This window comes from Physeter macrocephalus, chromosome 20 (genome assembly GCF_002837175.3).
Source record: "Physeter macrocephalus isolate SW-GA chromosome 20, ASM283717v5, whole genome shotgun sequence".
In the NCBI taxonomy this organism is placed as follows: Eukaryota; Metazoa; Chordata; class Mammalia; order Artiodactyla; family Physeteridae; genus Physeter; species Physeter macrocephalus.
The window spans coordinates 45,345,271-45,358,623 of record NC_041233.1 but is presented as its reverse complement, the minus strand read 5'-3'; the positions used below and the strand labels follow the sequence as shown (position 1 = coordinate 45,358,623).

The window sequence follows — 13,353 nt, the reverse complement described above, 5'->3', positions numbered from 1 at the left end:
CATATGATCATTTCAATAGATGCAGAGAAAGCTTTTGACAAAATTCAACACCCATTTATGATAAAAACCCTGCAGAAAGTAGGCATAGAGGGAACTTTCCTCAACATAATAAAGGCCATATATGACAAACCCAAGCCAAAATTCTCCTCACTGGTGAAAAACTGAAACCATTTCCACTAAGATCAGGAACAAGACAAGGTTGCCCACTCTCCCCACTATTATTCAGCATAGTTTTGGAAGTTTTAACCACAGCAGTCAGAGACGAGAAAGAAATAAAAGGAATCCAAATCAGCAAAGAAGAAGTAAAGCTGTCAGCGTTTGGAGATGACATGATACTATACATAGAGAATCTTAAAGATGCCCCAGAAAACTACTAGAGCTAGTCAATGACTTTGATAAAGTTGCAGGATACACAGTTAATGCACAGAAATCTCTTGCATTCCTGTACACTAATGATGAAAAATCTGAAAGAGAAATTAAGGAAACACTCCCATTTACCATTGCAACAAAAAGGATAAAATACCTAGGAATAAACCTCCCTAGGGAGACAAAAGACCTGCATACAGAAAACTGTAAGACCCTGATGAAAGGAATTAAAGATGATACCAACAGATGGAGAGATATACCATGTTCTTGGATTGGAAGAATCAATATTGTGAAAATGACTATACTACCCAAAGCAATCTACCGATTCAGTGCAATCCCTATCAAGTTACCAGTGGCATTATTTACGGAACTGGAACAAAAAATCTTAAAATTTATATAGAGAGCTTCCCTGGTGGCACAGTGGTTGAGAGTCTGCCTGCCGATGCAGGGGACATGCGTTTGTGCCCCAGTCTGGTAAGATCCCACATGCTGCAGAGCGGTTGGGCCCGTGAGCCATGGCCACTGAGCCTGCGCGTCCGGAGCCTGTGCTCCGCAATGGGAGAGGCCACAATAGTGAGAGGCCCGCGTACCGCAAAAAAAAAAATTAATTTATTAATTTTTAAAAAATTTATATAGACACACAAAAGATGCTGAATAGGCAAAGCAGTCTTGAAGGAAGAAAACGGAGCTGGAGGAATCAGACTCCCTGACTTCAGACTATACTACAAAGCTACAGTAATCAATACAATATGGCACTGGCACAAAAACAGAAACGTAGATCAATGGAACAGGAGAGAAAGCCCAGAGATAAACCCATGCACCTATGGTCAACTAATCTATGACAGTGGAGGCAAGGATATACAATGGAGAAAAGACAGTCTCTTCAATAAGTGGTGCTGGGCAAACTGGACAGCTACATGTAAAAGAATGAAATTAGGGGCTTCCCTGGTGGCGCGGTGGTTGCGCGTACGCCTGCCGATGCAGGGGAACCGGGTTCGTCACAGCAAGATCTTTTTTGATCCGCCTCCTAGAGTAATGGAAATAAAAACAAAAATAAACAAATGGGATCTAATGAAACGTCAAAGCTTTTGCACAGCAAAGGATACCGACTGTTGGTAGGAATGTAAATTGATACAGCCACTATGGAGAACATTATGGAGGTTCCTTAAAAAACTAAAAAGAGAATTACCATATGGTCCACCAATCCCACTACTGGTCATATACCCAGAGAAAACCACAATTCAAAAAGACACATGCACCCCAATGTTCATTGCAGCACTATTTACAATAACCAGGTCATGGAAGCAACCTAAATGCCCGTCAACCTACGAATGGATAAAGAAGTTCTGGTACATATATACAATAGAATATTAGTCAGCCATAAAAAGGAACAAAATTGGGTCATTTGTTGAGACGTGGGTGGATCTAGAAAATGTCATACTGAGTGAAGTAAGTCAGAAAGAGAAAAACAAATATTGTATATTAATGCATGTATGTGGAACCTAGAAAAATGGTACAGATGAACCGGTTTGCAGGGCAGAAGTTGAGACACAGATGTAGAGAATAAATGTATGGACACCAAGGGGGTAAAGCGGTGGGGGGGGTGGGGGTAGTGGTGTGATGAATTGGGCAATTGGGATTGACATGTATACACTGATGTTTATAAAATTGATGACTAATAAGAACCTGCTGTATAAAAAAATAACATTCAAAAATGAAAAAAAATTACATTATACAATTAGCCTGTGATCTACTTTTCACTTAACAATATACCATGGTCATTTTTACAAATAATATTGATCCATTCTCATTCGTAATAGCAGTCCAAAATTTCATAGTAGAAATTTGCTATAAATTATTCAGTCACTGACCTATTGGTGAACATCCAGGTTGTTTCTAGTGATTATTCTATTGTCAATAATATTACAACAAATGTCTCTGTAGATATACATTTAGAAACCAGTGCTTTACCTTTGTGGGATGTATTCTTCAATGTAGGATCATAGGATCAAAGTGCATGCTCATTAAAACTGCTAACAAATTAAATTTCCAACAGTAGGAGTTTGATTAGCGCACGTCTCACACAAAGGAACATTCCTTACAAATAATGACACATTTCTATTGGTTTTGAAAAGTGTTTGTTAGAAGCTATTTAGAGAAAAGCCATGTTATGTAGTATTACCCTATTTTGTAAAAATATGTGCATAGAATAAAAGACTTTAAGAACACTGAAAAAAAGTCACTTTGTGGATAATTATTGTTGTATTTTAAACCCATCAATCACTTTTGCATGTATTTATATGCAGTGGTTAAATTTGAACCTAGAATTGTCATGTTGGAAATACAATAAATATTAACTATTTGCCACTGAAAGGGACAGATCGTTAAAGAGCAGCATGGTACAAGATGATAGATAGTGGATTCAAGTTATAAAATCACATTTATTTATCTCTCTTCTTCCCTTCCTCCCTTTTATCCTACCCCCTCTGTCTTCTTCAATAAAAATTTGAGATAGCTAACTCATTAGATCATAATGTACAATCCACTATACTAATGTTTTGTTAAGTTTATAAATTCTATATTTTAGATATCTATTGTAAAAATATCAATACATATATAGAAAGCATTTGATGTTTAGATTCTTATATTCAGACTTCTCATATATATGTTATAGATCATTAATTACATTAGTTACAAAATGGTGACTTTGCAGTTTTTCTTGGAATATTATATTTTTTATCCTATAAACATAATGAGAGCTTCCTTTTTATTTTGAATTCAAATACAGATGTTCACCCAAAGTAATAGTAAATTTTTGTGTACTTTTTTCCCCTCCATATGTATAGCAAGTCCATCTGAGGCAGGGTTTGTAGGAAGGAAAGGAGAGAGAAAGGGTGTGTGCTCAAGATAGAGAGGATAGAACAAATGTGTGAACACACTGGAATCAAGTGTGTTGAATTAAGAGGTGTTTCTATGTGAGAGGGTATCTCTGTGTAAAAGCTACAAGACATGCTCAAACTTCTGTAAAGTGAAGAATGAATTAGATCAGAAAGGGAATCGCTCTGAATGAAACATCACAGAATTTTTAAAACCATAGAATTATTGTCAAATGGCCAGAGTTCCCTGCTGATACTGGTGCAGTGGATTTGTTGAGTCTTTGTCCAAGAGAGTTTAAACATGAAAATGGCTAAAGGTATGTGAAAGACAGAGAGACAGAGCCAAAGTGACAGAGAGACAAAGAGAAAAAAAAAGGCATCAAGAGACACAGAGAAAATATGAAAGTGCCTGTAATGAAGGAAGGTCAGAACAGTGTTTATTTCATGCTCATAGGCAGTTGACCTGAGTTCTGCTTTAATCTCTTACTTGAACTTGGCAGCATCTAGCCTGTTGTGTCTCTGTTTTCTTATCTGTCAAATAGGAATAATAGTAACCTCTGTTCTACCTACTGCACAGGTTTTTGGCAATAATAGAATGAAATGTTAGATGTGGAATTGTTTTGAAAGCATGAAATGCTCTCTGCAGATAAAAGGTCATACTATCCAAGCATAGCATTTTTACTTTTGCCGAATTAGAGATAAGTGAGAAGAATATTTGCTTTTAGATTTTATAATTGGGATAATTTATTCAAATTATGAATACAGTTAAGTATTGTGTTCTTATAAGTCAAACGATTTAGTAGAGTGTGGCTCCAAGTCAAACGGGTTGATCTTTAAATCTTGCATATACCTGTCACTTACTGGCTGTGCAATATTGGGTAGACTGTATAACTGCTCTGAGCCTCAGTTCCATGATGGCAAACTTAGCAAGTCATTGTGAGCCTTACATGAGGGGTGGCTTTTCATTGCAGAACATGGAGTAACCCCTTAATAAATATTAGTTGTAGTGGTATTAGTACTACTATTATGATGATGACTCATGTTGTCATTATTGTTTAATTTTTTCACTTTGGTTAAGAAGACTTGAAACTTCAGAGCTTTCACAACTAGGGGCATGATTGTTTGGTTTTTAAATTTTAGTTATTTAAAAGATTTTTTCAGTATATATGCCGTTTCCCTTCAGGCAGACTCAAAGTATAAGGTATTGAATGTATTCTAATGTATTAAAGCCTAATGCAAACTAAGCTGTTTGAAGAAGAAATTGAACCAAGTTCATCAAAGTAGAAGATCTGCCTTCTAAGACCTGTAGGTCACTGTAACAAGGCTAAATTTGGCTCTCATTTTCTGGAAGCATCACTAGAGGAAGTGATGAATGACCCAACTCATAATTTTCAGCCAAGAGAAAGTATACACATTTAGGGCTTGGGGGGTTGGTAGAGAAACATGTTATTTTCCTCATGCTGAGTTCAGACAAATGTAAGGTAATTTAAAATGAAAGGTAATTTATCTCAGAGATTAAATCTGAGAAGCAACTGAATAAGATACTTTTTTAAATGATGTCTTTAATGATCAATTTTAAAATCAAGCCATTACAATAATTGAAATGACAGCGCATAACACATGCTGATGACGTGAGCTATTGTGTTTCAAAGGACTAGACAAAACATCATGGTTCCCAATCTGTGTCCCACAGGAAGTGTCACCCTGGGTGATGAGGAACTTAATGGAGGTTCATAGTGTGACCATGTTGACCTTAATGGGACCAAATGAATGCTAAGAGATCTCAATCGTTTGTGTGCTTTGAAAGATAAAAAAGAAATTGCTTTGAAATGTTGAATTGAAATTAGACATACAAATATATGCCAAATGTTTTCTTCTCCATCATTGCTCTGTTTTTGTTTTGCAGTTTAGATCTCTAACTTCAAAAATAGAGTTAATTCACAATAGATCCAGCCACATGGTTCTTACATTCTGGAATGTAATGTGTGTAGTCTTATTCTCCTGGAATTCTTATGGTCATTATTCTCATGGAAAGCTGTTTACAATTCTTCAATGAAACCCCACAGTTCTTCTTCAGTGTGAAAGAGGAGCTTATAGGACAGGAGTTTGAGCTGGGCTCTTTTGGGGACTGCTCTATTTTGAGTTAGGCTCGCTAGTGTGAAGTAACTGTTAAATGCCTCTCTGGAGCACTGAATGACTGCAGTAGTTGAATGGGAGACTGTAATATTGATTTTTTTGGAGGTTGATGAACACCTACAAAGAGCAATATCTTCTTTTTCTTTCATTAATACAAGTTTGCTTCATTTGTTAACATCTAACTAGTGATTTCAAGAGCTACTTAGCATCATTCCTAGTCAATGAGAATAAGATAAGAGTATTAGTTAAAAAGAAGGCTTAAGTGATACATCAGCAAACAAATACTTTATGGGTTAGCCATCTTCTCCTTGACCCAAATCATTATTTATCTTTAGAGTTATAATATCTAAATTTCATTTAGATACTCATCTATTTTAGTACTACAGAAAAAAAGTTAGAAGAGAAATGGCAACTGGAAATTATTTGCGACCCATGTAATAGACAAAAGATTAATATCATCGACCACCTAAGAACTATGTTGCTATCATATATTTTGTCCCAGTGATTCACATGTTTTGTATCATATACTGATTATAGGTGTGAATGCTGCAAGTAGTCTTGATTTCTTCATGACTTTTTGTGATAAGATTGGGATAGCTATAGCAGAGTTTGTTGATGTGAAAATTTCATCTGAAATCTGTTGAAAACTGATTTTCAGTTTTGAGGAAATATCTCAGTTGGCCAATAGCTTTGCAGGATTAAATTTTATCTTTAAAAAATGTGGGCTGGTTGATATTTCTTAGCTCTGTACCTACTGAGTTCACTCAGGAAAGTTGTTAGGCTAGAAATAGGACCTCCTGTTTGGGCAGAATCTCAACAGTTGGGGCAGTGAGAGGACTACTCCATGAGTTTTTCTTATTTCTAGATGATTCATTGAACATTTCACAGTATGTAGATGGAGTTGTCTTGCCACAGTGACTCCTGGAATTAGACGCTTTTAAGGGGCCCTGCAATTACTGTAACTGCGTAAAAGAGCCATGAATTACCAATGGGGGTTTGGATTTCTGAGCTGCCAACTGAAGATGCTATACTGTAGATTAAGGACCTTGAAAGTACATTTACTGCTTCTCCTGACATTTGAGCCTAAGACTGACCTTTGAGAGCTAGAAAGATTTAGTGAGAGTTTTTTTCAGTCAAAAAGTTGATTATAGAAATTTCATAAACCATTTTTAAATTGCTTTAGCTGATTTTCATTCTTAGTAATAATTTTGACTGTTTTTTAACGTGCCTAGCAGTCTTTGTTGAATGAAGGGATCAGATATTAATTCTCACATTTCTGGCCATGGCTGTTTTGAGCATATTTACGATTGCTTGGTATGTGTTCAGGGGGAAACTAATCTAAAGAGAGGCTGTGAAGGGAGAGTGAATTGCTTTTAGGCCACTGGAGATAGCTGGAAATTGGAGATGAGACCGCGTTCTGTTCTAACATGCAAAAGTTGCATGAGAGTCGGTGATTTGAAGTTCAGGTAAATGTAAGAGTTGTGAGACAGTGGTTCCCGAGAGGTTCAGTTATGAGAACTCATTAATAGGATAAGTGATGGTTTTAGTATCTGTTAAGTGATGAAATATGACAGAAGCCTCTATGAACTCAGTAACATTTTAAAGTAAATTTATATTATTTATTCCTTATGTCAGGTATATTACCTGTAAGTCATACCTCTTCTTCTTATAATCAACCCTTCACTGTGAGCACAGGCTCCGGACGCGCAGGCTCAGCGGCCATGGCTCACGGGCCCAGCCGCTCCGCGGCATGTGGGATCTTCCCGGACCGGGGCACGAACCCGCGTCCCCTGCATTGGCAGGCGGACTCTCAACCACTGTGTCACCAGGGAAGCCCAACCCTTCACTGTATTCTTAAGGCTTTAGAATGAAATAAAACTCTTTTACCACAGCCTTCAAGACCGTATGAGACCTGATTCCTGCTTCCCTTTGCAATGTCATTCTCCTTTCCCTTTCCTTCTAGCTCACTCTGTGCCTCAGCCACACAGGTCTCCTTCCTGAACCAATTGGACAGATCAAGTTCCTTCCAATCTCCGGTCCTTTGTATGTGTTTTTTCTTTTCCCCAGAATGCTCTTCTCTGTGATCTTGGCTTGGTTGGATCCTATCATCGTGCAGTCCTCAGCTCAGAGAAGCCTTCCTGACACTTTGGTCTCAGACAGCATTCCCCACTCTTTGAAATAACACTAGTGCTATCTAGATATTGCAAGCTACTACATGATAACCACAGTGTAGAATAGCCTTTTATTAATGTCGAGAAAACTAATGAGGCTCTGTTTGTTAATAGTGAATAATGTCATCTCTCTTGTTAGAGAAGTAGCTGTATATTTCCCTATGCTCACCTCAGAATTGCCCATTTTTATCTAAGATTGTGTAGAAGGACAATTAGTCTTTGAGTCTTTTCAGGAACTCTCTCTGCAATAAGTAAATGGGGAAGTGGGCTCTCCAATTCATTTTCTTAAAATTGAAATTTTGGAAGACCTGTTGCTAATCCTGGCATAAAGTTATCTGGGGTATTATACCACCTAATAAAACTTTTAAGGAAGGAAAGAATCATCATGTTAGTTTTAGCATTTATAAATTAAGGCACACTAAATTCTTAGGGTGTTAGAAAAAGAATCTATATCTGATGTGTTGGAGCCAATGTACTGGCTCATATAAGAACTGCTGGTTAAAATTTAAGGAATTTTTTGCAAGCAGGTTGACTTTACATTAGTAGCTTGAAATTGGCTATAGTGGGAGTATTTATCATGGAAATTGGCAAACACTACAAACCAGGGCTTTTTTGCTTTTTTTCCTGGAGAGCGCATTTAGCAGCACACCATTATATATAGCCAATATTTCAGAGACTGACAATTGGATGATGACAAATCAATAGGGCCAACTCGAAATAACCAAGTTACTTTTATGGTTGTTTGCATTAAAATGTCACAAATTTGGGGCATGGAAGAAGAAGTTGGTTTTTGTTTGTTTGTTTTTAAAATAGATTATTTGTACACAGAAGCAGACAGGAAGGATAAAAAATCAAAATCTTTGTATTTGCTTCTTATGCCTTTCAGGTCAGCCTGCTGAATTCTTGCAAAATGTTCTTAAGCTATATACTCGGGGTTAGGGCAGATAGCCACCTTCTGGAACTTGTGCTAGCAGCTTTCCTCAGCTCTCATTACTGATAACACAACTCAACTGATCTCATATGTAGCATCATGTCTTAGTTACAGTGAGTGTGTTAGACTCTTTCTTTAGGGAAAGGAAAAGATTCCAAGAAGAGTTAGGTGGAGGCTCTGATTGATTATGGTTTATAATGTTGGAGGAAGTGGACACTAATGAGAGTTGCCCTAAGATTTTGAACCTTCAGTGGGAAATGACTTAAAGGAAAATTACACAAAGAGGCAGGGCTTTAAATATTACTCACTGACAAGAACATCTTTGAGTTACACTACTCTGTGAAGGCAGAGAGGGATTATTTGGGATGTTTCAGAGGCAAACGTCATGGGACAATATCTCTGTGAAGGGATATATGATAAGGCGTAGGTCCTATATTTCTCAGTTTGTTTTAAAGTAACAAAAAGCCATGTTTGAAAGCCTCCAGTTTGTTTCTTCAGGGACTTGAGATTGAATATCCTCCATTTAAAATGAAATTGGAGAAGTAAGAACATCCTGAAATTCCCCCCTCCACTCCAGTTTGTGATAAACACTTGGAAAAGTTGGAAAATTCTAAGGGAATGTGTAAGATTGTGTTATGTCATCTTGTCTGATGTCTTTATAAAACAGGTTAGTTGTACTGTTTATGAGAAGAGAGAAAGTGGCTTTCTTCAATTATCTTTGGATGTAGCTAATTATCTTCTTGGAAGAGGGCTTTATTTTTAATGTTGCAGCATTTCTAGGACTTAGATTTTAATGGAACACTATTATTATTTCCCAAAGGATAAGATATCATCTGTAGCTAAACAAGTTGGTATTCTGGGATTGATAATATCTAGTTTTTATTATATTAAAAAATATGAACCAATTTATGGCCTTAGTCTCTGACTCAATGAAAATAAAGGAATTTGTAGTAAAGAGAATATTATGCAATGTGATTAAAATTAATTTCTTAAAGATCAATTAAGTCCTGTTATTTGGAAAAGTAGATCATTAGTAGAACAGTAGATCTCAGGAGTCACTATGAAGTTGCTACTGGTATTCTCGAGGTCAGGAATGCTGAAGATAATTAAGAAAGGAGATTTTATGAAAATCATAGACGGGGACAAAGTTTTGCATCTTGTGTTGAATACTCAAGGGAAACAACTCTTTGCCTCAGGAAAAATAAAGTTTTAGCAAGCCAGAATTTAAAAAAAAATTAAAAGAAACATACAGTTAAATAGTCCTATCAAACTAAAGTAAAAGTCTCACAAACAGGACTTTTTAAGTTGAGTCTATTCTGAAGACTCTGAAGTTCTTAACCACTGGCCATCCATCACCATCTGTTTATCAGGTGAAAATTCCTGCCATTAGTATTTAGACACAAGCCATGTGAAAGAGAATCTATTGAAAAGAGTAGTATTGAGTATGCCAATAACAGTCAACCAATATTAAGTATCTAAGTCATTATTTAAATGAGAAATAGATTATTATTTTTATTTTTCCTCATAGCAGAGTTACTTTTCATAAACTGCCTTTGAAATTAAAGAGTTTTTTCCATATAAAAAAGCATGCCCATTCTAGAAAATTTTATGGAGAAAAGTAGAAAGAAAAAAAAATATAATTCTGTCACCAAAGGCAACCAATGCCAGCATTTCATTTCCTTCTGATACTGTTTCAAGTCATGACTGTATACTCTATTACTACTCTTCCTATTACTGCAACTGCAGTTACTACCACCACCTTTTCACCCATCATTTACTCAAAGTAACATTATATTTTTACCAGTCCTCAAATATTTTTTCCAGTTTTATTGAGAAATAATTGCTATTCATCACCATATAAATTTGAAGTGTACAGCATGATGGTTTAATTTACCGATATTGGGAAGTGACTATCACAGTAAGTTTAGTTAACATCCATCATCTCATATAGATAAAAATAAAAAGAAAATTCAAATAATTATCCTTGTGATGAAAATTCTTAGGATCTACTCTCTTAACAACTATCCTTTGTATCATACAGTAATGTTAACTATAGTCATTATTTTGTACATTATGTCACTAGTACTTATATCTTATAACTGGAAGTTTGTACCTTTTGACCACCTTCCTCAGATTCCCCCTCCCTGCCACACCGCCTCTGGTAACCACAAGTCTGATCTCTTTTTTCTATGAGTTTTTAAAAAATTAGATTCCACATAGAGTGAGATCATACAGTCTTTGTCTTTCTCTGTCTGATTTATTTCACTTAGCATAATGCCTTCAAGATTCATCTGGGTAGTTACAAATGGTAGGATTTTCTCATTTTTTATGGCTGAATAATATTCCATGTGTATCTATATCTAGATATATATATATACATGCCACAACTACTTTATCCATTCATCCATCAGTAGATGCTTAGGTTGTTTTCATGTCTTGGCTATTGCAAATAATTCTGCTATGAGCATGGTAATGCAGATATTTTTTCCAAGTTAGTGGAAATTCAGAAAAGTAAAACAACCTGCTCAAGGTTTTAACACATGACAGGACTAGGATTGGGACCCAGATATATCTAATTTGAAAGCCTATTTTCTTTACATTTCACACACACGTGCTTTTGTGTTCTAAAAACAATTCTGTTTCATGCTTTTTCACTTAAAAATAGTATAAGATTTTTTCCATGCTGTTAACACTCTTCATAAACAATTTAATTGCATCATAACAGTCCATTCTAGGTATATTTTTCATGTTGATAAATTTTATATTGTTTTAATTTTTTATGTATACCTTTTTACTACTTAAAACCAAATCATTACAAAACATAATGTGAGAAGGCTAGATCAGTTAGACTGAGGTCTAGAAGAGAAAACAGGTAGAACTGAGGAGTGCTAATGCCATAGTCAGTATTCACTACTGCAGGTCACTTCCCTGAAAGCCACTCGTTAAGCAAATGTGGACAAGGACCAGCTTGTAGTCAGATGCTTTTCAAATTAAGACTTTTAACATAAAATTCCAAATACGTTGCTTATGCTCTGTGTTGCTAAGGACTTTGTTTTTGTCTTATCCAGTTTCTGACTTTTCTGACAGTACTCTGATTGTACAACTCCTGACAAAATATTTCTTGGTTTCTCTTTACTTTGAGTTTTGTATCCTTAGGAATTTATTTGGAACTTCTTACCCCAGAGAATCAAATGATCACCATATTTCTAGTTCTGCAAAACTTCCCTGTTAACCACTGAAACCCAATCATAGAATTTGTAAATATTTTTCCTGCTGACTACCTGTTTAATCCCATGTGTAAACCATATTGTGTTTAAAACATCTTGTTCAATACAGTTTTATCTGCCTAGTTACCTCAATTTAAGCTGCTTGAAGAAATAAATATTCTCTAAAGAAGCATGAAGTATGGATAAAGAACTGTCACATTTATACCAATTTTTCCAAACAGCTAATTAAGTATCCAATTCTTTACTATTTTCTTAAATCCAACATATTTCTTGAGCACCTGTACTGTAACTGGCATTGTAATAGACACTGGGCATATAGTAGAGAAAAAGCTAAAAATGATCCCTGCCCTCACAGAGCATAAAGTCTAGTGGAAGAGGCACACAAAAAAATAAGTAAACAAATTGTGTATAATAATAAGTAAAACAAAATGGAATTGTATGGTTTTGCTTGTTTGTTGGTCCCATATTCATTAAATGATATTTTACTTAAAGAAAAATTTCTTAATGTCTTTCCTGCTGCCATGGAATTACTTTGTTCTCAGGTCTGTCAGGAAATTATTGGCTTCCTAACAAGAAAATGCCTTTGTAGTGTGCCTGAATGCTGTCTGGCTCTGCTCAACTCCACAAACTGAAAGCACTTGTCAGCTCTGCCAGTAAATCTTCCCTCTCTTACCGTAGGTCCAAGGATCTTATAAAGGAAGCCATCCTTGACAATGACTTTATGAAGAACTTGGAGCTGTCGCAGATCCAAGAGATTGTGGACTGTATGTACCCAGTGGAGTACGGCAAAGACAGTTGCATCATCAAAGAAGGAGATGTGGGGTCGCTGGTGTATGTCATGGAAGGTATGGTTTGTAACTATGTTCCTCTGACATTCAGATATTCTCTTTTCATCTTATCAGCCTGCACACAGATGGCAATGCATTGCACGATACAATTCCGTTTTTCCTTTTTGTTGTTGTTGAGAAATAGTTTGAAAAGAGGTAGAACACTGCTTAGTGGTTGATTAATCATTTGAAGTGTTTGTGTTTAGAATTATTAATATAGAATCTAGTATTTTTTCAGACATGGGGAAAGGATGATAACGTGAAAGAAAGAATTGCTATTTATTGCACTGAATAAGACCACACACTGTCAGATCATTGAGCAAACTCACAAAGCTTCAATGAAAGCTTAAGTCTCTTGGAAGTATTTTTGGTCAGATAATCAAAGTGTCTTCAGCTCTTCTTTTACCTCCCAGTATATGACTAGGTTTCCTGCTATGATGCTTCCATAAAAAGAGAATGTTTTCAGTGTTTCATATGTGTCTGGTAGAGGCAGATCATAAAGGTTGTATGGTATATTAGCCACCTGATTAATAAGAGCAATAGCTTGCTTCATAAATTTTGCACAAACTAAGATAGAAACTGCTTTGAAAAAAAAAAACCGAGGTGTGCACTGTGTAAATATGTTTTGCACTTATATAAATTTTCATAATGTGTATTTCTAACTTGAAATTTATAATGGCGTGTTTTCCTTTTGGAGGAAGAAAGAAGCCATGAAGAAATCATGACTGAATTAGCTGAGAAGAAAGTGAGTTCAGAAATGTCCGTAATAGAAGACGGTTGGCATAGAAAAATCACAGTCGATTTATTTGATGGCAGTTA

General features: G+C 35.9%; 1 protein-coding gene across 2 annotated transcripts in view; it reads left to right on the top strand.

Moving 5' to 3' along the window:
* PRKG1 (protein kinase cGMP-dependent 1) overlaps positions 1-13,353 on the top strand; it is a 1,272,686-nt gene that overhangs the window by 159,606 nt on the left and 1,099,727 nt on the right. For both annotated transcript variants that reach the window (XM_024121261.3, XM_024121260.3), the window contains exon 2: positions 12,386-12,552. In XM_024121261.3, the coding sequence (XP_023977029.1) occupies positions 12,386-12,552 (167 nt within the window). The remainder of the gene's footprint in view (positions 1-12,385; positions 12,553-13,353) is intronic.